At 44.6% G+C, this 27,417-nt stretch overlaps 1 protein-coding gene across 1 annotated transcript; it reads right to left on the reverse strand.

Moving 5' to 3' along the window:
* Positions 1-11,904: 11,904 nt before the first annotated feature.
* Positions 11,905-26,553, reverse strand: LOC306752804 (DNA-binding protein SATB2-like). Its single transcript, XM_079236610.1, has 11 exons — positions 26,328-26,553; positions 24,326-24,511; positions 21,357-21,483; positions 20,617-20,740; positions 19,824-19,926; positions 18,494-18,544; positions 17,789-18,309; positions 17,483-17,695; positions 16,862-17,014; positions 15,359-15,550; positions 11,905-13,994 (listed from the first exon to the last, which is right to left on the reverse strand). The coding sequence occupies exons 1-11, from the start codon at positions 26,515-26,517 to the stop codon at positions 13,371-13,373; spliced, it is 2,484 nt and encodes an 827-aa protein (XP_079092736.1). The 5' UTR covers positions 26,518-26,553; the 3' UTR covers positions 11,905-13,370.
* Positions 26,554-27,417: the final 864 nt, after the last annotated feature.

Genomic DNA, 27,417 nt, shown 5'->3' on the forward strand with positions numbered 1-27,417 from the left:
CAAACATCGTTTCAAATCCCCTATCTCTCTTCAAAAAGCTCACAAAGCTTTGTTTGTTGCACATTTCCCATCACTACAACCTCCTTGTTGTCCTCATCTGAGTAATGTGGGCCACGCCATTACGTGTCATTCATCTCCAGCTTTTTTTAATTGTTGGATGAATTTGCCAACTGTGCAAAATGAGAAGGGCATGTTTGATAATTACAGCAATTTACCAACTAAAAGTCCTTTTATACTCCACAAAGAGACACAAGTGCTGTCAGGACAACTCGACTGGCTGTTTGAGTTTGTGCCGCAAACAAAAGAGCCGAGTGTGGGAGTTTTATTTATTGGCTGTTTTAGATCTGCTCTCTGCATTGACGAGTTTCTAGCATGATTTCCTGTAATATTGTGTTCTTGTTCTCATTAAAAGTCTTTCTTGTGTGACCACACATGCAAGGTTCTGCTGTGCCACGGTCAAATTGTTTAGCAAAGAGTGTATGTGTTAAAAGCCTTTTATTAGTGTGTTTAAAAATGTAATTTACTTGACCACAGACGGGCTTATGGGACGTTTCTATTTTCTTCCCGTTGACACAAACTCCTGAGCTTTACTTTATGTTTCGATGCAACATTTAGTTTCCCGTCGCTCGCTGACACCTGAAGCGTCAGGATAACGTGACACGTGTTGTCTGCTCCACCGGCAGGCCATCACAACCATCACAAGCGACACGTCACACGCGTGGTTTCTCTTGTGAGCACGGTTGTGTCTTCTCATTCAACTCTGCTTTTGGCCAAAGAAAAAAAAAGAAGGTTATTTCCCAAAACTTTCCCTTTTGAATCTTGAGAAGAAAAAAAAAGCAGAAATAGAGGTCAAATATCAGGTCATGCGTGCATTTCCCATCGAGAAAACAGCCATTTTATCTCAGTCGGTCAGTCAGTCAGACAGTCGTGGAGACAGAGGTTGATGAAAAACGAGCCATAACAGAAGGGTTCGACTCTGGCTCTGTAATTACTCTACAAATCTCTGATTTCCCCTCCTTCATCTGCAGACTATTTATAGCCGCTGCATTCCTCTCGGAGAATAAAATGATCTCTTTGAGACAGTACAATGCCAGAAATAACAGGTTAGGACAAACATTTGCTGAGGCGTGGTGGGCCTGGCTGACCATTACTGAGTTCCACTGCGGTTTCAGTCGACTGTTTTCTTCCCCCCTCGTCCATTTATTCGTCTGTTATTCTAAATGGCAGTGGGTTTGCTGGGTAAGATGTGATGGTTCAACAAAAGAGCTCGTATGAACTGCGATGGAATCACTTTGTAGTCTGGCAGAGCACAGCGATGTCGGCCGTTGTCTCTCATTAGAGGGTACACACACACACACACACACACACACACACGCTCACACACACCTTCATGTCTGCGAATACTCAGGTGACTACGAGGCTCAGACCTCCCTCTTTGTGCTCCATTTTGTTTATGCTGCAATCATAGGACTTTACTGGCAAATATGATTAACTTAGACATGTGGCTTTGAGTGTGAATATGTGTATATGCAATCACGTGTGTGTGTGTGTGTGTGAGTGTGTGTTTAGGTCATCAGAGAGGAAGGCTTTTCTATCGACTGTGTTTCTTGTCAACTTTTGTTTATCATGACAAAGCAAAGCTCGCATGTCGCCTGCGTAGCATCCTGGCTTCATATCCAATGTTCCCAGCGGTATTCATGCCACGCTGTACTGGGAAAATACATTTAAACTGGTTTTACAGCAGAGGGAGCCTTCAGGAAAGTGAACTGCCATCACAAGATCCCAAAATATTGCCCTGTTGAGAAAGAGAAAGAGTGAGAATCTCAACCAGCATGTACACATGTGTTTAAACGTGTGGTAAAGAACTTTCCTTAACATTAAAGCTAGCTTTTTTTGTCAGATCTGTGACAAAGGGAATATTTGATCTACTCCCCTGATGCCCTCGCTGGAGTATCATCTGCCGGACTCTTTATTATCGCTGCTTTGTGATTTTTGATGCTTTTATTTGTTTGTTTTTCAATCTGCTGTGTTCTCAGCACCTGATAGATGGCGGTGCAGCATGGCTGAGATATGACGCCTTCATGTCTCCATGTGTCTCTGGAATCAGGTAAAAACCCTTCAGGTGTGAGAGTCCATATAAGAAGCCGTTTTCACAGCAGACATTTTGACTCGTCAGAGAAGGAAAAGCACAAGTGGTACTAATAAAATTATACGGCTTCTAAAACAACATTTAGTCAAACAGCTGATACTAAAACGACTCTCTGACTTTCTCCAGTGGTTGTTTGCTCTTTTGTAAAAACGCTTCACCACAATGGTGTTGCATTCCACAGCGACACCCGATGATTTCTCTAAATGTAGACCTATTATTTAGGGTTTTATATGCTGGGGCCCTGGCTATAGTTAGTGGGTGTGTGCACACACTGACCTACAATAAAGTAAACACACTCAACTGGGCTCCGGCCAGGGAACTAAAAGGGAAGCCAAGTCTCCTCGCTGTTTCTTCTACACCTCCCTTAATTCATTTTTGTCGCAGGTAAAAACATTGTGATTACCACCAATGAAGGCAGGTTCTGTGACTCGGAGTCAAAGCTGTGACGCTTAATACAAAATGATGTCACCTGGGAGCCTGACTGGTGATGCTTCTTTTCAGCGGTGTGGCATTATATGAAGTATTTAGTTGTGTAAAATTGCAGAAAAAGTTATATATAAGTCAAGGCCACTTCTTTCCTTTCATCTACTGTTGAATCCGGCCTAAAAGTCCTCTGGGATCCAAGCAGAGAATTGCCAATTGTAGCTGTACGTATTTACTAGTTTATGCTCCATGTGACATTGTGAATAAAACATGGTTCACGGGGGAGAGTGACACAGACCGAGGGGATGACAAGTCGAGTCATTCTGCTATCATTTCGGATGCGGGATCATGAATTATTTGGCAGCCAGATAACACTAATTTTGCATTAGATTCACGGCCCAGTGCACCTGCAGACTTTCACCCCCAACACACACTCATGTGTGGCCCTGCCCCTCCTGACACCCTGTTGTTTGTGTATCCTGAATGTAGGTCAGAAATGTGTGTACGTGTGTGTGTCTCCTTGTGTGTTTACTGTATGTGGCAGAGGATGGAGGCACAGTGTGCTCTGGAGGTCTCCTGACACAACTACAAATATGAATCCACACACACACAGACACGCACCCATAATCCAGCGGTAGGTCAGTTTAATATTTCATTTGGCTGATGGACGGCGTCTGCTGCTCTGTGAGCATAACGTCATTACAACACACTAAGTGACTTAACTCTAATTAGAGCTGAAAATCACATTATAGCTGCTCTGTGATACAGGAAGTAGCTCACCTTTTCCCATCGCCGGTTTGGGCTGCTTTTTTAAATGCATGTGTTGCCTTCAGGTACAGTATTAAAGGTTCTTTGTACGGCATTCAGAGCATCGGTTTAGCAGCGAACTGAGCAGAGAGTGAAGTGTGTGTTGTAATCAGAGCTGCTGCAGTTTGCACTGTTAGCGCTGTTAGCGCCGTTAGCCATGTTGAAAACCTTTAAATGCGTAAGTGTAATTGCTTAAAATGAATCAGTGTCAGTAAACAGATTGCATAGAACAAACACACAGCAAGTTATAGTGTTTTATCACAAGTTCACATCATTCACACAACTCATTTCCATTTGCCTGCTAATGTACAGAATTAATGCATTTTTCTTTTTTAATTTAAATCCCACTATTGCTGCTTAATGCTAACTCTCAACTTTAAGACTCATTAATCAGTTTTTGTCCTGGTGTTGGAACTTAGAAATAAAATAAAACCATAGCACTTTTCCCAGTGATCTTGTGTGTTTGGATGTGTGTGTTTATGTGTATAATTTATGAATGATGAGGGAGTAAACAGCTTCCACTTTGGTAACATGCTTTTGCACTTTGATTGCATGCTTGTGTGTGTGTTTGGGTGCAAGTGTGTGCAGTTCTGGTGTGGATGAATTAACCGCCTGTTTATACGTATTCTGTTTCTTTGTTTCATTCCTTTTTTAGGTTTCTCATTCTTTTGTTGGTATTAGATTTAAAAAAAAAACATAATATGTTGATGGATATGGAGACATAGATGTGCCGTCACATCGCCACAATAACTTTTAGCAGAGGATGTTGCAGCGCTTTAGAGAGTTAGAAGGTGAAACAACAAAAATATCAAGACCCATAATTCCTGCAGCGGAGCAAACCACAAAACAACAAATTGGTCCAAGGCCCTGAGTGTAATTTTGGGTCAATGAGTGGCGAGTTTTTCTGAAGACAATGGAAGTCCTAAATAAAACGTAGTGCCTCGTGAGTTTACGGAGGTCTCATGTCGGGGCTGGTTAACTTCCAGAAATGGAAATCTATCATTTGACTTAATGCGTCTAAGATTTCAGCCAAAAATAAACTGTTGACATTGTAAGTTTCCAACCACACGTTATGTTGAGTGTCGACGTTTCTGATGCAAAAATACATTTCATGACTATGTTTCGTATCAGCCTCGTATTAAATATTATCTTTTCAAACTTGCTATAGTGGCTCCCACTCCATCCTACTCTCTCCATCAGCATCCTTGTTGGAAACATGAACTTTAAAACCCACCAACCGCCTCGTTCATCTCCGTTCCCCTGCACAGCACCACGCTTCACCCATGGCGGGAGTCAGAGATGTCCTTGTTTTCTCCTCCCTCCATCCCTTCATCCCTCGCTGTGTTTGCTCTGAACAGATGCCAGCGCTGGGTAAAGTCCTCTCCAGAGGGCCTGCCAGCAGCATATTGGTTTATAATTAATGAAATTAGGGCCGCTGTCTGCCGAGGAGGCTTCAGTCCCAGCGTAGGATAGACTGCTGCCTGCCAGGAAGACAGACGACTGGGGAGATCGAAGAGGACAGACAGAGAGAGACACGCCGTCGATCCACTGTAACGCCACGGTGGTTCATTCAGGATCTTCCTCTTCTTTATCCGCTTGTCTTCTTTTAAAAAGCAGGATCTGCTCCAGTGCGTGACACATATTTTTCCTCTTATCTGTAATGTTAACATACACAAAGGGGATTGGTGCCTGTGGATTCTGTTCAGACAATAGAGACCAAGATCGTCCAAAATGGAGGACGGTTTCTGCTCAGTTTTTGCCGCTGGTTATCCAAGATTGAAAAGTACCCTCCCAGACAAACACACACAAATACAGTGCAGATAATTGAGGCGAGCCACTTCAATGCTATCCGTGCCTCCGGAGATGGGGAGGCCCCTTTAACCCAACATGGAGAAATAACGGCGGGGCACGGGAGAGGGACTTCCTCTCAAACTTCAAGACGTTGCTTCACTAAACCAGAATAAAATCCACCTGCGGCAGGAACAAATGTATTGTAGTTTATTGATGAAAAACACCTCATTTAATCCAAGTCACATGCAATGCATTTGCTCTTAATACTTTACAAAAATAAGCTATGGAACACATCAGTGCCCCATGGATTGCTAAATAAAATAAAATAGCCATTCTATGCAAATTTAAATGCGTATTAAATATTAACACTTGAATTAATAATTTGGTGCATTTTGAATTAAATATTTAACATTGTTTTGTGCAGATTACTTGACATTTATCAGCTGAAGTCCTCGGCCAGACCCTGCTGTAGAAATAATGGCCACAGAGAAGACGTGAGAATAAGAAGTCGAATAAAAGAGTGCCTTCTTTCACAGCAGACATGTTGACTTGTCACAGGAGGAAAAGCAAGGGTGTCGCTAATAACATTAACGCCGGTTTTGTTCTATTCAAGTGTCCCAGTCAGACATGACAGTGTGACAGTGAGCCAGCAGCTTAATGGGACTCATTCATTGTATTATTTACACCTGTGCTTTCCCTGCTGCGACATGTCAAAATGTCTCCTGTGAAAAGGCCCATTGTGTTTGGTCTTCAGAAATAAAGTTACATATGTGTGTGTGTGTGTGTGTGTGTGTGTGTGTGTGTGTGTGTGTGTGTGTTTCTGACAGAATAATGCACGAGCAAGGCCAGTTTTGATCTGTGGATGATGGTGCGTCATGACACACGTACACACACACACACACACACGCACACACACATGCCCACTAACCTTATTTTAGTCACTTGCGAGTTCTCCTCCCGGAGTAAATCCAGTTAGAGCTGCTCGATCCAGCAGCAGCCGCTAATGCTCTCCTGCTGCGCCCCGATGCCGAACCTCCAACCCACCTGAACGTGACATGAAGCCGCCGCCACACCAGACAGCGCCACGCACTCGTTTGACCTTTCCTTTCCTTCTCCAAGGTTAAGTCTCTATGAAACTCGCTGTGCTTATTCTTCGCGGCTGAATCTGAATGTTTTACTTGACCTCTGAACATTTGCCGATCATATTATTTGACACATACATGCTTCTGCTAAAAAAAAACCCTGCCTTATACGGTGCAGCATATTAGATGCAGGGTCAACTCTCCACAGATCAGTTTTGTGACTTGTCGGCTCTTCAGATTCAAGCTCTGAATATCAAACTTGCAAACCAATCTGTGCAGCCACGACGCACATCAATATTTCAAAAGTGAGTCGTAACAAAGCAGACAAAGGAATTTGGGGCTCGCTGACTTGCAGAAGATTCGGTTCATGTGCAGACTTATATCCGCTGCACCAACTGTCTCGTTGCTGTAGTTAAGTGCAGACCTGACTCTCAGGCATCATGTTCATAATGCAGCTTGTTTGTCTCAAAACTTCTCTGTTATGACATTTGTATTCGATCACATTATAAACAGGCTGGCAATGCCGAACCACTAATTGTTGTAATTGTTAGCAGGCTGCAAGTATATGCTGCCCCGTCTCAAGGTTTGTGTGTGTATGTATTTGTGTACATGAACACACTCGTCGGTGTGTGTGTGTGGCGTTGTGTGTTTCTTTGTGTGCGTGCATGTGCGTATTGTATTGATTTGTGTGCATGTGTGATTACTACTCTGAAGACCTCCTCTCTCTGTGTTTACATCTCGGTTAAGCTTCAAACACTCATGGTTAGATATCAGATAGACAGAGGAGAGGAAGGAAGGATGAAGGAAATATTGAAAGAAGGAGGAGGGAAGGAGAGAGTAAGGAACATCAACAAAACAAAGTATTTTAGGAGAGGCACACACACAACTACCTAAAGACGGTTTGACATTTTGATAAACGTGCTTACTGGAGTTCTCGCCAACAGTTCGATGATATCACTCTTTTGTCATTACGCTATATATGAAGCTAAAGACGGGACAGTTAGCTTAGCTTAGCATAAAGACTGGACCCATGGGGAAACAGCTAGCCTGGCTTTACCCACAGGTAGCAAAAGCTACCACTAATGAACTCTCAGCCAGGCATGAGGGCCAGACAGTTTACACGGTTTCAACAAGATGTGACTCAAAGTAAACTTGAAAACAAATCCCAACATATACTTTGTTCCGTCTCGTGCGAGGGAGACGGGGGAACCAGCAGCGGGAAGGCCGGCGCGGTGGGCCCGTGGCGGCACCGTGGAGGAACAGCCGGTGTTAATCCAACCCGGTAACGGTTCAGCAGGCTGCAGTGGGAACCAGTGGAGGAGGGAAGGAGCGTGAAATCCCCGACACCTGGTGGCTCTTTCTGCACAAGAGTCTGCAGCTGGTGTCGAGAGCCCACAGCCACCCGGCCAGCTGTGCTTCCTCGACGGCTCCACTGGCTTCCACTGAGGTTACAGGCCTGCCTAAAGAGTTACAGAGTTCACCCCTGGTCACTTGTCCACCTTCTATGTCATGGATGCCGGGTATTAGGTTTGACTGCACACGGTCCAAGTGATCCCTTTTCTTTTCTCTTCTTTATCAAATAATAATATTCTATTTTTAGGGAAAGTTTTTGCATCCCAAATCCTAAACCCTGCTTTGCCACACTTAACAACATAACTCTTTTCTCACACACTATAATCAAACCTATATAGAGCATAGCGTGCTTCTAGCTTGTAAGTAAGCGAGCAGCTTTGTTGAATGCAAAACGTTTTAGCTGTTGGTGGCAAAGGAGACACATGTTTGACATTGCTTCAGTTTATGACTTAATTAAGCAGCTATTTTATTTCTTATAGAGCGCACTGCATACGCTAGGGGTTTAAAAATGTGAAAAGTTGCTACCGAACTGGACTTCTTCTATAAGCGTTGGATTTCACTAGTGGTGGATATGCTGTGAAATCCAGGGTGGTGGAGCGAACTCACTGTGCAATGACACAATTATTTACAGAGCGTGAATCAAGCCACGGCTGCCTTATGTAATCACAGAACTAATAGCTCATTGACGCTCATGTTAAGCTCGTCAGTCGGCCGGAGCTGTGTTCAAAGCTCAGGGAGGCATGAAGAGGTACGACGCTGCTCTTCGTTCATCGCTTTAGTTTCATGACAAGATAACAGATTGTTTCGTTGCCGGTGAAGAAAGAGATGACTCCCTTTTTACCTGATTGTCTACTTTCTAGTTGGCAAGCAGAATGCGTCGGTACTGAATGAAGGAATCCTATCGTCTACGATCACAAGCAGCTGAAATAAGGCTCCTCTCAGGGTTTCAATAAGGGGCCCGACACACTGCCCTGTGGGACTCCACCGGACGATTCCAGAAGTTAAGGATGAAATGATGATGAGGCTTAATAAAACATTCATCATTTGCAGAGAAACAACCCACATTAGAGACATCAATGAGAGACCAAACAATGATTTCCCCATTCTTTCAAAACAGAGACTGAACACTCTAATTTAGCTTTCAATTTGCTTGCTGGATATTTATTTTTAAATATACATTAACAACCAATATAGCTTTTTACTGCTTGAAATAAATGAAACACTAAATGATCAGATACCAGACTGTTAGAAGCCTTATTAGTCTTTAATTGTTTTTCATTTTTCTCTTGAAGGGTTCTGCTTTGAAATGTCTTTTTTTGGGTGGCGTAAAAATGTTACTGGCTCAATGCAACGCGATTCAGAGGCGCCCATCAAAACCTGCTGGTCGGCCACTAATGCACCAGCGCCGCCATAATGAAATGTTTGTTTTTTGAGGAGATGTGATGTGGTTGTTTTCTGACTCGTTTCATCTTTGGGTGTTTTAGGAGTGTTTTCACCATCTGTGTGAGTGTGTGTGTGTGTGTGTGTGTGTGTGTGTGTGTGTGTGTGTGTGTGTGTGTGTGTGTGTTACGTGTTGAGTGTGTTTCATTCATATTTTTAATACAATCTAAATATCTAGTTTTCAAAGGTTGTTTTTTTTTCAAACCAGTTACCTTCTACTCAGTTACTACTTTTATTTCATGGCTTCGTGGATTGGGGATGTATAGTTGCTTTGCTTCACAGGGTTTTTAAAAAGCCTAAACCACTTCATAGTCTGTAGAAGTAAAAATAAAGGAGAACATCTTGCATTGCATTAAAGAACCAGTATGGCGGGTCAGTGTTGAACCAGGAAGTCACACTAAAATGCTTAAAACAGACTTTAACTTGAGGTAAAAACTTTAAAATCCCCCTTTGTTGTCCCTTCTGAATCAGTGGTTTAAAAAGCAGGTTATTAAAGTGTTAAAAACACGTCCGATGGCTCCTGTGGTTTTCCTTTGTACTTGGCTGATGAAGAGTCACCAGATATCAGCATTAAAGCTGGGGACTAAATGTTGGGCAAAAGTACAAAAATAAAACCAAGAATGTAAAAAAAAACATAATACTAAAATGCTTAGGTTTGCTTTTTATGTTGCACACACACACGCACACGCACACGCACACGCACACACACACACACACACACACACACACGCACACACACACACACACAGCCACGCGATGGCTTCACTGATTACCGTGTGTTGTGTTCAATGGTGTGTAAAGCGATGCCGCTGCGAGTATTAGCCTGTTTATCAGAGTGTGTATTAGAGTGCTGCAGCGCAGGGGCTGGGGGCACAGTGTGTGTGTGTGTGTGTGTGAGTGTGTGTGTGTGTGTGTGTGTGTGTGTGTGTGTGTGGGCAAGGGATCACAGGTGTGTTTGCAAGCTCCACAGAGAGCTTCCTCTCCCCCCTTACAACCCCTACGCCCCCCACCCTGAGCATCCTGGGTAATATCAGCGCACCGAGCACCTGCGTCCCTATCCCACAACACACACACACACACACACACACACACACACACACACTTCTAATGGCCCTGTATCAGCCTGCCATACGCCTCTAATAGCCAGCTGTGTTAGCAGAAGTCCAGTGGACCGTACCAACACTCACTGATGCAGTTGTAATATTATGTGAGTTAACTACGATGAACACACTAAACAAGGACATGTGATGCGTTAGCTGTGATTTCCTTCGACTAAACTAGCTTCTAAAGACACACACCTCATGTACACTCGTCTTCTGAACATGAAGAGGCTGCCAGCAGCATCCTCATGTTAAATTCAGTTGCTTTTCTACGACTTTCCGGAACAAAGCCAACTGCTTCCCATCCTGGTTTCCACTCCAGTTGGTCTGAAAATCCTCTAATGTGATGTGAAAAAAAAAAGTTGTTTATTCTCCGCTTTTGTTAATGGGAGCAAAATCCATGAAATTAGCTCTCAAACTCAAGTATGGAAAGCGTTACTATACCTGCAGCATCTGATGCACGTCAGGTCAACACCTGCAGCCAGTGTTTTCTAATCTAGCCCACACTCACAGTTTATCATGCAACTCACAGGGACTCTCAATAGAAGGGCTGTTCAGTTCTTATCTGTATATTGTTGGCCATCACTTCCATCAGCAATAATAACATTGTTCATTCAAGAAGCTTATAGTGGGAGCAGTCAGTCAATCAGGCAGGATTGACATCCTTGAACGTTTGTGTATTTGAGAAAATCGGTGCATTGAATGTTTTTGTAAATAAACATGTCATTGAAAAGTGCTTGAATTTATATATTCAGCGCAACAGTAATAACACTTTGCTCTGTTGGGTCCTTGAATTTGAGGGAATCTGAGGTGACGGGCTCATCCCATTGAGCTGCATGGGAGGCTCAACGAGGAGGACCACTGGGAGCTCGTCGTCCTTTCATCCGGCCTGTGAATTATTATTCACTGTGTATTCACGTGAAGACAAACACTTAATGGACTCGAGGTCGACAGATGGAGACGCAGACATTTGCTAGCAGCTGCTGAACTGTGTCAAACTGTTATCAGGTGTCCTGGCAAGTAAAGTACAGAGTTCACTATGCGACTCGTGAATGAATCAGTTTGTAACGAGGAGGAAAGCTGCAGATCATATGTAGAGGATGATATGTGAGGTATAGAGTATTAAACAGACACGCTAGATATGTGCATCAGGAGTATATCAGGGAGACTAAATGATGCCTGATAAGAAAAGGCAAGGCTCTGATGGTGTGACCCAGAAACTAAAGACCCAGCGGTGAGAAGCGGAGGTTGCACTCGTCCTCCGTCACCAGATGATGGACGACAGATTGTGGAATCCGTGCGGGTCAAGCTTCACCTTTCTCCCACGAGCGACAGCTGAGAGCCGAGCCGGCTTTGACCCCTGAGGACCGTCCACTCATCATCTCCACTTCTTCATTTGGGTCTTAGTCTCGTGCAGTTACAATATATGTGTTGAATAGGAGATTTATAAAGACCGGACTGCACCCCTTCTTCTAATTGCATTGTACACTTTGCATTTTACAGCTGCTGTTTTTACATTCATACGTCTGTGGTTGGGTTGAGGACTGTGCAGTGTGTGCTTGCTGCTCTTTTTATAAAGCGTGTGGTGAGAGTTGAGGTATGCGAGGGCCGAGGATCGGGAGGAACGGCGGCTTTCTCGCACGCTCTTACGCGATAACCTCGTTTCTCTTTTACATCGGAGCATCTTTAATCAGTATCTAGCATGACTGCTTTTCAAAAGGCAAACTTTCCACACACAGAATACTTTGGAAACGTTTTTTTTTTATCAGATCTTTCACTTCCTGCCCACAACAGAATCAAAGAACAACGGTTCAACACCAGGAGACCATTGTCAAACTGAAATGCGTCCTCTGTGTTACACATGACACTGAGCAGTGACGTGTTCATCCCACACATGATGAAGATTCAGTTTGGCAGGTGTCGACATTTACATCACAATGTACATAAACCTCTAAAAAAAAAGGCTTTATTTCTCTTCCAGTCTGTAAAAAAAAAAGAATCAATACTTTTAAACGGTGTAACACTGAGTTCTCACTTCCTCATTTCTTCTCACATTTACAAGGACTTTTGAAGTCAAATCAAATGATAGCAAAACTACAATCACAACAATAAAACTCAGATTTGAGTAAATATAAGTCAGTAATAAATATGGATGGGAGGGTAGTGATTTACTGTCAGAGAGGGCTGGAGTTTAAAATAGAGATCAGTTGATGAAGCATGTTCATGCATTTAGTTTGGCTGGAGGTTCTCGTGTCATTGACCTGCATGTCTCTATTGCCCGTCTCATGAGGTACTACGTTATTATTTATTTATTTGCAGTTATTTTGAATATCTGGGAGGACTTTACTGAAAAGCTTTGTTGGGCCGAGTTTGTAAGGTTGGCATCTCATGTGTGGGCAACCTGCAAATCCAGCTTTGTTCCTTTTATGGCATCCATGAAGTCAAACGCTCCTCAAAGTTGACTTTCTCCTACATGAAGCACAACAACAACAACAAAAAGCCCAAAAGCCCAAAGCAGTCACATTACACCCCGCTTACAGTATTTTTGGCCATACACTTGTCCAAATCATGTAATGAGCTGTAACTCTGTTACGGGGTTAATTCTGTACACATGACATCTAACTGTCCATCCGGGGAGAGGGATCCAAATTTGTAATTTGTGATTTTGGGCTATACAAAATAAACTGAATTGAAATTCAATCACATGTGGACTCCAGTGCCAGCTTGAGGAAAACTCTGACAAACTGAACATTAACCACTGAAAATAAAATAAAGACATTGTACATAAAAAAACATAAACCCCCTGAAGATTTTAAACTTCTCACACCTCTCCTGCAGCATAATCCACTTTATCGGTCTGAATCCTTTATGGATAAATGCACAGCTTCCATGTTGCACACATTTAGACGATGATTACTTTGTAATACTTTGACAGAGCTGTAAAGAAGTGGATTGTGCTGCAGAGGTAGTTTCGGGAGATTTTGGTGTCGCGGCACTTTAAAGACGTGGAACTCAACTCAAGGAATTCGTTCATCAAATCAAAAGCACTTTTAGAAACTTCGGCCTTTTTCAGTCAAACATAAATATTTGTCCACAGTTCCTTCAGATATTAACGAGCTCTGATCATCAGCTCTGGTAAGGGAGATGAAAGTGTGTGTTTATTCACGGCTTCACAGTTTGAAGTCCTTTGCTTCCATCGAATGTTTTCCTCTCGTGTCTCTGCTGTTATCTCTGCTGCTCTGCAGAGCGGGGGCTGTCCAGGCTGCTGTAGGGGGACAGGGAGGATGTCGCCGGCCCCGAGGCTTTCCCATCATCCCCTTCCTCCTTCTCCATCTCCATCTCCACATCTCCTTCTTCTCCCTCTGTTCTGAACGCCTCCACTGATCCTCTCCCGTCCTCGCTGGACTCCTCCGACGCGGAGAGGCCCTCCTCCCCTCGACTCTCCGCCGTGCACACGCCCTCCTCGCCGGGACTCGAGCTCTCCCGGTCGTCCTCCCCGGGGACGGGCTCCCTGACCTGGTTGTGGTGCTTGACGTTGTAGCGCTGGTTCTGGAAGAACTTGACGATGGTGTGCTTGGGTAGGTCCAGCTGGGCCGACAGGGTGTGGATGGCCTCCTGGTCGGGGTAGAGCCCCACGTCGCCGATGAAGCTCTGCAGGGTTCCCAGAGCCTCGAGGGAAATACGCGTCCGTGAGCGCGCCTTCTTTGGTCCTCCGCCTCCGAGGCCGGGGCTCATCCCGGGGCTCATCCCGTCTTCTGAGCCATGCAGGACCAGCAGCTGGATGGGCTGCGGGTCTTCACGGATTGGAGATGGAGTGGTCAGAGGCGGCAGCGGCGTTCTGTGGAGCGCCTGTCGAGAAAAGAATGTATTTTACATTTTACGTGCAAAGACGTGCAAAGACTTTTTAAAGATTAGCAATTAGCGTGGAAGCTCATTCTTGACCCTGATTGCCAAAAAAACAACGACAAAATATTAACTCACGGTCCAGAAAAAGCTAGTAAGTGGACCTTGAGTTGTCAGACATCATTGCCTCTGTCACAGGCTGGAATAGGTTGGGATGATGAAACAGAGGAGATCAACGTGGAGATGAGACTGTGTGAAGTACCACCGTTCAGATAGACTGATGCTTCCCGTCTCTCCGCATAACACACTGAATAATCACCTGAGTTTAAAACCTTTTTGTACTTGTTGCACTATTTAAAAAGTAGGAAAAGCAGCAGACAAATGTTGAAAGTGTCACTATTTTGCAAGATAATTTTAAACTGTCAAACAGTTTCAGAGCAACACCTTCCTAATGCAACCAGTCATTTTGTAATATTACAATGAGGTATTAATGTAGAGGACAAGCTGTTTTGCGACCATATAAAAAAGGCAAAGGGATAATAATATAATAAATGATAATAATCATAATAATAAATGCAACAGGCACATGAAGACACTTTCAGGGTTCAAGACACCCGGCGGATGTCAAGCATCACAGCCTCATGATGTGTAATTACAACATAAACCTTGGTAAGTAATTACGTGAACCACTCAGCTCCTCCTTCACTGTAGAGACATTGAGGGAAATGTAGTGCAAGCGGAAGTGTCATCAACTCGCCTCCTTCAGCCGCCAACAGACACACAAACAACCACGCTGCTAGAGCGTATTAGCAGGGTGGGGTGACCAGCACACCCAAACACAGGAATCCAGCGCCATAAATCTGTGGTCCATCGAAATTAAAGGACCTAAATAAAGATAATGGCAATTCCTTTTTCTCTGCTCCAATAATTACAGGGAATGTTCTGAATAATATTGAGGTTAGGGCCAGACTGGAGGGCATTCTGGTTTCGGGGAGAGGGTGGGATGGAGGAAATGTGTGGGCCGCTCATTTACCACTTCTATTTTCAAATACTTATGGGACGCAAATATGACGGAGAGGAGGGCTGCTGAGAGGAGCAGGTGACAGAGGAAACTCTCCGAAACATTTTCTCACTCGTAAAACATTTAGATGTGTGTCTGTGGTTGAGAGTGGTTGTGTATTTTGTCTTTTATCAGATTTTCACACAGATTTTTCTCTTTTTTCTCTTCACAGTCGCCGCAGATGAGTTCCCTGATTGCATTTAAAATAAATAGGAACTAAACGTAACGACGTGTAGCGACATCTGACATACCAGTGGGACTAAAACCAGCAGAGCTCCTAACCCGGGCGACCGGCTTTGCGTGTTTGTACCTGCTGTTCTGGCATGTGCAGGACGGTGTGGAGCCTGTCGCTGTGCTGCTGCCTCGACTCCTCTTCGTAGACCTGATCCCTATCGGCCGGCGTTAACGCCAGGAACCTCCTGATGGTGCACAGGTTCTCCCACAGGGTGCGGTTCTCTGGGCTCGGGCTCTCTTTCCACCTGAGCAGCTCACACAGCCAGCCCTGCAGGAGATTCAGGTGTTTAATCACTCAGTGTACGATGATTTAACGACTGCACTTTTTAGTGAAAGCCCTCCGTTTCTGATGAGCTATTCTGGATAGATGACGATGAAAAAAAAGAAGCTTTTTTGTGGCAGATTTTGTTTGTTTTTTTTGTCCCGTAAGCAGCATTTGAAAAGCTTCGGCTCCACTTGATGCATGTGATTGTTTGTTTATTCTTTGTATGTTTGGAGCCGACTGTGACTGCGGTTTCCATCCCTGCTGGGCTTAAGTCGCCGTTTACTGACATTATGTTCTTCAAAAAAAAATCAGCAACGTGTTGTAGTTGGGCTGAATGCTCACATATCTGATTCAGCACATTTATTGGCTTTGTGGATATAGTCCCACTTCTTTTTCATGATAGTTCTAAACTAACTGAGTCCCAAAAGTTGTCTTTTTTCTTAGTATTTTATAGTCAAATTCTTAAATAAATGAACTACTTCTTGTGATAGAAAAGAAGTGGTTCCCTGAGAGGAGACATAAAGAAAGCAGAAGGGAAAAGTCGGAGGGGAGCAGTGAGAGTCTGCAAGTGTGTATGTGTGTGTGAAGATTAGATTATCTCTGCTAGGCTGACCCAGGATCTGCCACCAGCTGTTGTTTATGCACAGCCTTCAGCCTGGAAATTAATGGTAATAATGTGATCATCCCTCCGTCATCTTGTCTATCTTTTCCTCCGTCTTGCATCCTTCTGCTCCTCCTTCTCCACTGAGTTGCCCGTCTCATCCCTCCATCAATTTCAGTCCATTTACTGCTTTATCATTTCAGACTTCTTAGCATCTCAGTGTCTCTACACACTAGCGCTCAAACTATTTCTGTCTGTTGGTAATAAATCAGTCGCAAGAAAAAGTAAAGGCCTTTAGACTTCCTCCCTCTCTCCCCCTACAGACTGTGCTTTGATCTCCCCCTCCATCACCCGCATTGTTTATCTGAGGATGGAGACGCGATGGTCGGCCACAGCGGGTAATCAGATCCCCCGCTACGCCCACACACACACTCACACACCTGCATGTTACACCCTCATCAACTCCTTCAAACATCATCAACTCAGCCCGCCGCTGTGTACATGTGCACGCGGATGTCTTACAGGAGGCTCATGTGTGTTCACTCATTCTGAAGAACGTTATCAACGGGACACTGCACAGTTAAAAAACAATCCTCTCTGAATGCAGGTTTAGGCTCCAGTCGTTTGCAGCCCATTCAAATATTTAGGGTGCGACGACAAAATCAAGGAAGCCACCTTTAAGCACCAAAGAATGCTGTTTCATTGGTACTGACCTGACTTTTATTGGCAGCCACCTTGGCGAACAGAGCCTGGGAGACCTTCGCCCTCTTCATCTCCTGCTGGATCTCGTCATAGATGCCCGAAGAGATGTTCACCAACGGGTCCAACTTCATCGGCAGCTCTGCAGCAGACATGCTGCACTTTGTCTGCACAGAGATGAGTTTCAGTTTATTTTGTATAGCCCAGAATCACAAATCTGTCCAAGAAAAGTTCACAACTGTTCACAATTTTATTCAGATTTATCTTCAGTAGACGTTTGGTGTGTAACTGCTGTAGTGGTGATATGATCTGCAGCATTATTGCAAACATAACAGTAAAAAAAGTCCCCAAAAATATCACTGGTTACTGGTGTTCCAAACCGTGTATATTTCATATTTACATTAATGATACATGACTTAAAAACACCCATCAAACTTATCCATAACGTACTGCACAGCTCTGACTTCATCATGAGCGCAAGATAAAGGGCACAGGTAACAATTAAAAGATGTCTCATAGTTTTTGTGTTCAATAAGTAGATGTTTGATGTTACGTTAACTGCGATGTTCTTTTTTATACATATTCATTTGTGCAGGTATTAATGCCTTGCAGGCTAGCCCCGTGCCTGCATGTACCTGTGGGTGTCTGAGTGTGTTGCTGCTGGAGATGAGGTTGGTGGGGAGGTTGTGGTTGGAGTTCGCGCTCCGCTCCCTCTCCTCCTGGTAGATGCGGTCTCGCTCGCCCTCCGGCAGGTTGAGGAAGCTCTGCATGGCCTTCAGGTTGACCAGCAGCGACTGTGAGGCCGAGCGAGGATCCTCCTCCTTACGAAGGATCTCTGACAGCAGCCCCTGCAGCCACACACACACACACACACACACAGCGTGAGCGTTAACCTAACTGCATCATCTCTGGGAACAGCAAGACGGTTTATCTCAGTTTACCTGTGTGCGGTTAAAAGCCACGCGGGCAAACACCGCCTGAGAGATGCTGGCCCTCTTCAGCTCGTTCCTGACTTGCTGGTAAATGCTGAAGGAGACGTCGGCCCCCGAGCAGGTGAGGCCGGGCTCAGTGGCGGCCCCGGGGCCCTTGCAGGTGCGCGAGATGGGCGGGTGGTGGAGGAACTGCTGGTTGACGCCCTGTGGGTGCTGGTGCGCGAGCAGCCGGCTGACGGCGAGCTGCTGGTTGATGAGGTGAGCCATGGCGAGCTGCTGGCGGACGAGCTGAGGGGAGAGCTGGGGGGACAGGAGCCCGCCGTGGCCGAGGAGAGGGGCACCCTGGGGCCGCAGGGGGGCACCCGGGTGCTGCTGGCTGCCGGGGTTCTGCAGATATTGAGGCGGGGCGTCTCCGAGGACACTTTTGATGGACAGAGCTCCGGGGACGCCCAGGGAGCCCAATTGGGTGGGGGAGGGTAAGAGAGAGGGAGGTCGATGGCTGAGGAGGCTCAGGTCCAAATCCTTCTCCACTGTGTCACCACACACACACACACACACACACACAGGTTTGTGTTAATATATTTCAGATGACAGATTGGGACTTTAACCTTTTAATCCATCTGCAGTCTAATCTCCAGACCTTTCATTTGGTCACTGAAGACCTCACAAGGTACATTATGTCACAACAAAGTCATCAATAAAAGATGAACGTACCTTTAATATCTGACTTGTCCTGAGCTGACCACATCTTCTCGATGTATTCACCTGTGGAGGATCAAAGGAGTTAGTATATTTAGATAATACATAAATAAAGTAAATAAATAAATAAGTGAAACCATCAATCTGTTCTTTTTCTTTATGTTATTCCGGCAACGTTTAATTAACAACCTCTTTCACATCATCTCTTTGGGTCTAAAGTGTGTAAGTTTAAGTCTAAGTAAGTGTATCCAGAGGCTTATTGTGAAGAACAGGGGAAATCTGGAGCTCCTTTATGTGTACATAAAACAAAGTATTATCCAGAGCATGATTTTATTACCACAAAGTCCTATTTTCACTTACTGTCTCCACTATTTCCAGATACGATCAAATAAGTGTGTCCTCTTCATCACTGCATTGAACTTTCCTGCTCTCTAACGGCCTCTCTGCTCGTCTCCACATAAATCTGCTTCCTATTACGCGTCTGCTGGGTTTGGTTGAGAGTCCCATTTTAGGTTATTAGGGGAATAAAAGTTGGAGTGAGGTTTGGCAGGCCTTCAGATTTCTACCTTCCCAGAGCGTGTGTGTAGCAGGAGTGTAAGACGAGCTCTTGTTCCTGGGTTTTGGTGGCGTGTGTGTTGGGGGGTTGCTGCTGTTTTCCATTAGGAGTTAAGAGCATTTAGTTTTGTCATGTGTATTAAGGGTGACATTAATGCAAACCATGTGTGACAGTTGGTTCCTACTGAGAGCTGTCAGTGACAGACGTCTCATGCAGCTGATTAGACACATGCAGGCTGACGCACACACACAGGGGGTGGACAGAAGAATGGGAAAAACTTCCAGAAAAAGCATCGCATTTAAAGCAACCAAATCACAAAAACAAAAGGCCGCCAGGCAGGTGAGTCGTATGGAGTGGAGTTGTGATACAAAGCGAGTGTCAGTTTCACAAAGAGCTCTGACAGTCTCCACTTCTCACAGCAACGGGAGGCCAATAAAGTATAAACAGCTGAAGAGTTGATGGTTGAGGTGCACTAAAGAGTTGCACTGCAACTGTAGAAGTTTTTAACAATGCGGGAGAATTTAACAAGGAAAACGTGACAATAAAGTGCATCAGCTCACTGAGCAACACAAAGCTTCCACCGAAGACACACCAAAGTGGAGCCACACCTGTGACGGACATCCACACAAAGAACCAGATTACTGTGAAAAATGTGTGTTTATGTTTCACGTTTTTCACCCATGAACAGTTTTCTATTCAGCTGCTGTCACCAATGCATCATGCTTTTCACTTCATGCCAGAAAGATCAATCTAAGACTTTGATTGATGAGAATGGACCTTTCGGGTTACCTTTGATGCGTTTGTACCTCTTGTACCAGCGTCCAAACTCCTGGCACTTGGAGGTGGAGACGTTGATGTAGTAGGAACTGTTGACTATCGCTGAGATCATACTCTGATAAAGAAAGACAGAAATAAACATGACGTCGCAGCTGAAAATCCAAAGATGCAACACTTGGAGCCATTTTATTATTCATTATTGCTCTTTGGATGAGATTATGAGAAATCTCAGCAGCTGACCAACTCACTGCGGATTTATTAAAACTCTCAGTCCACTCTCCCTTTCCCAGCATGCACTGTGGTCACTTCTACAGAGCAGGAGATGCACGCGAGTCTACACGAGCAGTCGGAGCTCAACATGGGAAACACTGAGGATTAAAACTCACATGAGTCAGGCTGCAGACACACACACCACCCACCCACTTCCCCTAATCACTAATTACATCATGACTAAGTCCTGTGTATAAATCACGAGTAGAAAATGACACACTCTCAAGTCTAATGACTGCAGGGTGTGTGTGAGGAGGATAATTGAGGTGTGCGTGTTTGCATCCTTTCCCATGGGACGGTATCAGTACTGTGTGTGTGTGTGTGTGTGTGTGTGTGTTAGAGAGAGATTACACAGTGCTCTAAGTGTGTGGTGAACTGAGGATGAAACCGCATGTGTTTAGAGAAAATACTCAGCAGCATCTCGGCTATCTGTGTGCGACAAACAGAATCAAACCCAGATTGACATTTATATGGAATGAAAAAGAGGTGATGTGTCGTCTGAAGCTTGAATACAGACGTACAGCTCAGAACATACCTGGGAGAGGGGGCACTCCTTGGCCAGCGCGCTCTGGTTGGTTTCTCTGAGCAGCTCCTTGAGGGCGTTCCTCACGGTGGCGTGGCTCCACTGCTCTGACGGCAGCTCCTCCAGCCGCGCAAAGCTGCACACGTGAGGCGCTTTGTTATTATACATATTCATCCGCTCAAAGCAGAGGCTGTCACATCGGTCAAATCAACCAACAATCGGCTTTAATTCAAAGAAGCAGTGAGCGGTTTCCCCAGTTAAGGGTTAGTTAAAGGTGATTAACTCTTTGGTTCCCGCTCTGAGCTTCTGTCTTTATCTCTCGTCTAAAGATATATTATTCATCCTTTCCTGCTGGTAAAAAATGCATCAAGTACGACACAGCAACACTGCTTAAACCTTAAACTAACCTGTTTGTTACCACAGCTGGACAAAACTAGTTGGGGGCTTTGTGTTAAAAAGAAACCATCAGGTTTCCAATAAGTAAAGTGAAAACAGAGGACCACGTAGTTCATTTCTGAAAAGTCACGAACAAATGTGGGAATGCAAAAATAGCAAAACCAATGTTCATGCACAAAAGCTGTGAGTTGCACTTATTGTCCTTGTATAGAAACGCTGACAAAATATAAAGGATACTTGACCATTCAGGGTGATTTTTCTTAGTAAGGAAATGTTAAAAAGATCGGTCCAAAGCAGCAACTTGACTCCAAAAAGTAAATTGTGTTTATAATCCCGTATCAATTAAAGCTAATAACCTGTGCAGCAGGATCCTCAGTGTCACCATGTGGTAGACGTCCAGCAGCATGTCGGCCACTGTGGCCTCTGGAGCGTCTGTTAGGTAGTGGATGGGCATCGGCTTCCACTGGCCCACCTTAATGATGCCTGGAGAACACAAAACACACATAAACATATAACTATATTAATGTGTTCATCTTCTGTGTACAAGATTTAAACGTCAGAAGTCTAGTTTTCATGTTCTCTAATTCATGTAGACCTAACCTGCTTGTGTTGTGTGTGTGTGTGTGTGTGACTGTGTGTCTGTCTGTGTGTGTGTGTGTGTGTGTGTGTGTGTGTGTGTGTGTTGGGGAGTTAAACAGACGACCCTCCCGGTCTTGGAGCATCATCCTGGGTTGAACATTCCCCAAGCCTTCCAACAACCGTGACTGGAAGCGCAAATCTAAACAGGCCTAATCGCGTTAGGATCTGCTAAATCAAACACAGACCCTGCCTGGCCTTGGCCTGCCAGCCTCCAACGAGTGTGTGTGTGCGTGTGTGTGTGTGTGTGTGTGTTGCATGAGGATGGTGGTGATAGGGGCAAAAGAACAAAGGCTGTTCTCTTGGGACTCCACAGTTGATTAATCAGAGGAGAAATGTAAAATCAGCTCGGCATTAAAGAACGAGATGTTGATGGACTGCATAAACACTGTGAGGTCACTGATCTCCTGTCTGACTGCACGGTATTATATTCTCATATCTGGCAGTTATTGTGTGTCCTGCAGCTGACTTTGCTTTAGTAATGATTTTGAAGACTTCAGCGTGTCATCACCAGGTTGCTGAGTGGGTTACAGACCTGCTTTATCATGTTAAACTACCTCCTGGCCCAAAGTGTCAAATGACAGAAGTAAAAAGTTATGTTGACAGTGCAAATGAATATTTTAAGATTAAACCGTGCTTCTTCAATTCTCATTTTACCCGCCAACCCACACTCATCTCTGCAGCCCAAACGATGCACCGGAGATGCCGACATCATCACCTGACTTTATCTCCTCAGTTACATCAGTATCTGCTGACAATAATTAAGAGTTTGCCAAATAGTCAGATATATAATGACTATTGATTAACTTCACATGCAAGCAGTGCATTTTTGGCATGTAAAAAATCATTTTGTTGAGAGACATTGTCCTCAGTGTTTCTTAAAATAAAGTTTGTGTCGTTTCTGGGAACCTCTAGTGGTTTGTAAGCCCTTAAATATGGCAAATGTTTATTTCTAAGTGAGTAATATCAGTGAATGCGTCCCAAAACATGGCCTGAGGTTAAATTTAGTTTGATTCTTTTTTGCACAGCAATTCATCCAAGCCCATGTTAAATTCAGAGCAGTAACCATATACCCTAAATAAGAAATAGCTTCTTTTTAATTAGCCATAATGTGCGAGTTAATTAAAGAAAAAAACCCTGTGCCAGTTAAGAGTTTAAAAATACTCATCCAGCCAAAGTTATGCAAGATGCAATTCAATGGCAGAAGAAAATAGAAGAGACTCTGTATAATTTTGGTTGTGACCACACTGGGGGAAAAAATGCATGACTCCAGCCAAAAATTATTTATTTGAAAAGAAAAGGGTTTATTTCTCCGAACAAAACCTCGCCATTTGGGAGAGGCGAGGGGGGTCGCAGGGCGTCGGCCACTCGGTTAGAGCGCCCTGTGTTTACGGGACACACCAGGAATGTCCAACTGCCATGCTCATGTGTGTGTGTGTGTGTGTGTGTGTGTGTGTGTGTGTGTGTGTGTGTGGAGGTTGTTGTTTCATGGTTGACTGGATGTTGTCTGCCTTCTTGTTTTGATCTCAGAGTGATGAGAACAGGTTTTGGTGCCGGTCTGTGACACAGATAGTGTTTGGTTTAACCTCCACGCTGCCAGGAGGGTGAAGTGACTCACGTCACATCAGAAGACACATCTTTCTTTAAAATACCTTCTTGGCAAATACCTTTACTGCGATCGTCTAAACATGTCTGTACTCATTGCACCCATGTGGCGAAACCCCACCCATCTGGAAACCAGTCATACTCTATTAAACTGCTGCTGGAAATAATTAATTTCTCATCAATTACCAAAGAAAGACTGAAACATGAGATGTTTCCAGTTAACATGTAATAATGGAAAACTTTAGATTCCTGCGTTTCCCAGACGTGATTAAAAGAGGCAGAGCTGATGACTCTTTGTCAACAACTGAGAGTACAGAGGAGTTTTTAGGAATTTGTCGCTGTCAATAACCATGAACTGCAGCAAAACAGGGATGTAACATGACTGAACCACGTAAATACAACGGTTGCTAAAAGGGAAACCTCCCTGGCTGTCAATCAAGCAAATATGCCTAACTCTCTGAAAGCCACGCCCACCGGAGGGGAAAACAATCAGCGCCACAAAATGCAACCAACATAGGTTAGAAGTTTAGATAATCTGACTCTGATTGAAGTTATTAATCATGCATTTATAGACAAATGCTGAGAAGTATTCCTTTTACTTTTCACAGTTTTCTTCAACTCAAGTCCATTAAGAGGAATTGCAGCTGAAGACATCAAAACTAAAGTCATCAGTTAATAAATAATTGGACCAACATGGTCAAAAACATTGTTGTATTTAAATTGTCAGACTGGGTTGCAGTTTGACTGATATGTATTGTCCCAGGACGTCATCTATCATTTATCATACTAACTGAGAATAGAGTGCATGTCAACATGAGTTTTGCTAGTAGCTAGTATCTGCAGTAGTAAACTTCCCAATGTGGAGGAAAGAATAACTGGAAAGACAGAATAAAAGATGCATCATTTCCAGACGAAAGATCAGATCAGTCACAATCACTTACTTGCAAAGGTTAAAATCTGAAGAGCAGATGTGACTAGAAATGCTTGTATGTGACATCTGAGTGGAATTGTTGTGTGTGACATATGAATGCATTGATCTGAACACACACACACACACACACACACACACACAGACTCTACTTACCACTTGCCTGTACAGCTGAGCTGTGCGAGTATCCCAGAGCGACCAGTGCCGTCTCCACCAGCTGCGTGAAGAGGACATCCTTATGAACCAACACAAACTCCGCGTGGCGGTCGCCGTGCAACCCGCAGTCCCCAGCCACGCCCATGTCGACGTGCTCCACCACGCAGTAGACCGGGATCATCAAGCCTGGCAGACGGACGGAGAGACGGGTCAAACCGAGCTTCTTGTGCGTTTTGTGTCGCCATTCAAGACTTTTTTGGGTGCAAACTGCATCTGCAACTAAATAAAGCGCCCTCAAAATGTGGAAATGGTAACCAATAAAAACAAAAACAAAACAGGATAGCCTACAGATAAATGCACTTGCAGCTGTTTATGATGAGCAGCAGCATCTGTCTAAAAGTTGGTTTGTTCAGAATGTCGAAGTTGGAGCCGAAAGCTTCTTCAGAAAATTACATTTCAAGGAGGATCTGCAAATTTTAAATCCAAAAATCAATATCATATGAAGCGCAGAAAAAAGCACAGTGGTCCCATCCTTTGTCTTTCTATCTGGCCACAGTGAGGGTCTCCATAGATACCAGACTTGTGAGTGGAAGGCTCCAGATTTAAATCCTTTAAATTAGTTTGGAAGATAAGTCTTGTCATTCTGCTACTGTTAAGGCTCACAGAACAACTGATTTTCTCTACATTCATGGACGTCAAATGCACCCAAATCGGGCAGCGAGTAAAGTTTCTGGAGCATTTTTCAGCTTCCCGTTTGTCATCGGAGTCTCAGTGTTGTGAGAAAGGGATTCCTGCAGAAACCAAAGCTGACAGCGACAAGTTTCTGTCTGCTCGGTGACGCTCGGTGGTCTCGGTGGAAGACTAAACTGGGCAGCAGCCAGTGTGAATGTCAGTCAGTGTAAGATTGTACAACTGCGTTTGTTTTCACCGCACATTAAAACCCACGACGTAAAAGACTCGTTTCCAGAACCGCTGGACGGGATATCTCCATCGCCGATGCCATGACTCCCAGCGGTGACTCGTTATTGGGCCGAGTCCTGGTCCCATTCACACCCATGCAGTCCACTGCTGCGTCCCACAGGGGCGGATAATTAACGAGCAATCAATCCTCCTCCTGACGAGGCGGCGACAGATCAGCCGGAGTCAAACCGCAGCGGCGTCAGGCACGCTATCGGCCAATAAGACAACCACTCAGGGGAAGGGTGGAGCGAGGCAACCCAGCCGAGTGTGTGTGTGTGTGTGTGTGTGTGTGTGTGTGTGTACTGCTACAATGTTTGTGTGATGATGCATGATGATGCTCTCAACTGCATGAGAGAATAATGGGCATTTGTGCGTGAGTGTTTTCTGTGTTAGGTATTTTAGAGTGTACATGCAGCTCTGCAGTACCAATGAATAGAGCCGACCCGCCCACGGACAGTAGACATCCTCCTCACGTCCTCGGTAGACTTTACTTTGGCGCTCTGTGCAGCAGCTCAGCTGACACACACACATTTTAGAACTGAACACGTTCTTTACACAATCAGTCCTCAAAGGCATCGCGGGTGTTTGCACATAAAGTGATGGAGGTATCTGTGCGTTTGAAGGAAGGACCTCAAATCCTACAAAGCAGTCCGACAAGTCTCAATACTGATGCCTCTCTATGACCGACATGAGTAAACGACGCCTGCTGCAGTCAAATTAGAGCTTTTCTAAAGGGACTCTGGAACAGAATACACGCTTTGAGTCAGTGTGGAGAGACTTAATCTACTTGGGACCTATCCTGCTGCATCTCTGGTAGATTGCTTGGTGTTATTGTGTAGTTGTGTGAATGTTATTAAGGAACAGGGCGATATTACTTTAAATTCATGTTGAATCCTGTGTGGTTAAGGTGGAACTTATTTTGCTGATGTTTATACTTTACTATGTGAAGTCATGTTTTGTCTTTTTGCGCTGGTTTTATCCATGAACTGTGTGTGCACTTTTTGCACTGGACTTTTTACGAGAAGGGTGCACGCTGCCTAACCTCCCAGCGGCCTCAGCTGTGTGCCGTTCAGTCTGATCCGCGGCGCTGCCGGGCTGCCGTTGACCTCCAGGCGGCTGGACTTGCAGGCCGGGGGGCCGCTGGAGGCGGGGCTCTCCGCTCCCTCCTCTGGGCTGGCGCTGTCCCGAAGGCTGGGGCTCTCCGTCCCGCCGCCGGCACCTCGCTGCTCCATCCCCCTGAAAGCTCCCGGAGGAGCACCCAGCACCGAGTGGGAAGCTGGGAGGAAACACAGTATGTGGGTTAGGGTCCCAGCAGAAGACTCTGAACTGATCAAACCGTAACAACTTCAAATGCACCTTCACACTGTATATAACACATCAAGTGTATCATCTGTCACACTCTGCCAGTGTTGACAGCGAGGAGCATTACAGACGGCCTCATCAACAACTGGTCGCTTTGTTCGGCCCACACATTTATTTGTTATTCCCAAAGAGAGAAGCCGGGGCGACCACAACAAGAGTCACAGGCATCTGGGACCAATCACAGGTCACGCAGACTAAATACAGACAAGTATATTATTCTCTGTTTGGACACATTGGAGTAAACGACACACGTTATAATGACAGACACGACAATGCTCTGTATATACTGGAGGAAGAATAATACAACCAAGGAAAGCATTTAGAACAATTACACTCGTTAACAAACATTTCTCCAAGTCTTTTTTTATGATAAAGGTTGTGTGAACAATAACTATAAAGTGTTGTATCGTTACTGTGCTCAGTTATTTAGTTTCCTTTGAAGCCTAGCTAGCTTTTCCTCCCTGTTTCAAGTGTTTATGCTAAGCTAAGCTAACTGTCTCCTTCATACTTAGCAGCCAGACATTTAAGGGATTAGGATCTTGAATCACCCTGAAGGGTTTCATTTCATAATAACAACCGCCTGGCTGCACATTATCACGCTTATTACACGGCTACTTAGCAAAGAAATCAATAAAAAAAAACTCTCGCTTCCATATCAACGGTCTGCTATGTAAAGCAACGGCCCGCTATAAAGCAAAAGAACGCCGTAACTGACCAATCAGAATCGAGTGTTCAGCAAGGCCGTGTTATACGAGATTGAACTACATGGG

The sequence above is a fragment of the Taurulus bubalis genome, assembly GCF_910589615.1.
Source record: "Taurulus bubalis genome assembly, chromosome: 21".
In the NCBI taxonomy this organism is placed as follows: domain Eukaryota; kingdom Metazoa; phylum Chordata; class Actinopteri; order Perciformes; family Cottidae; genus Taurulus; species Taurulus bubalis.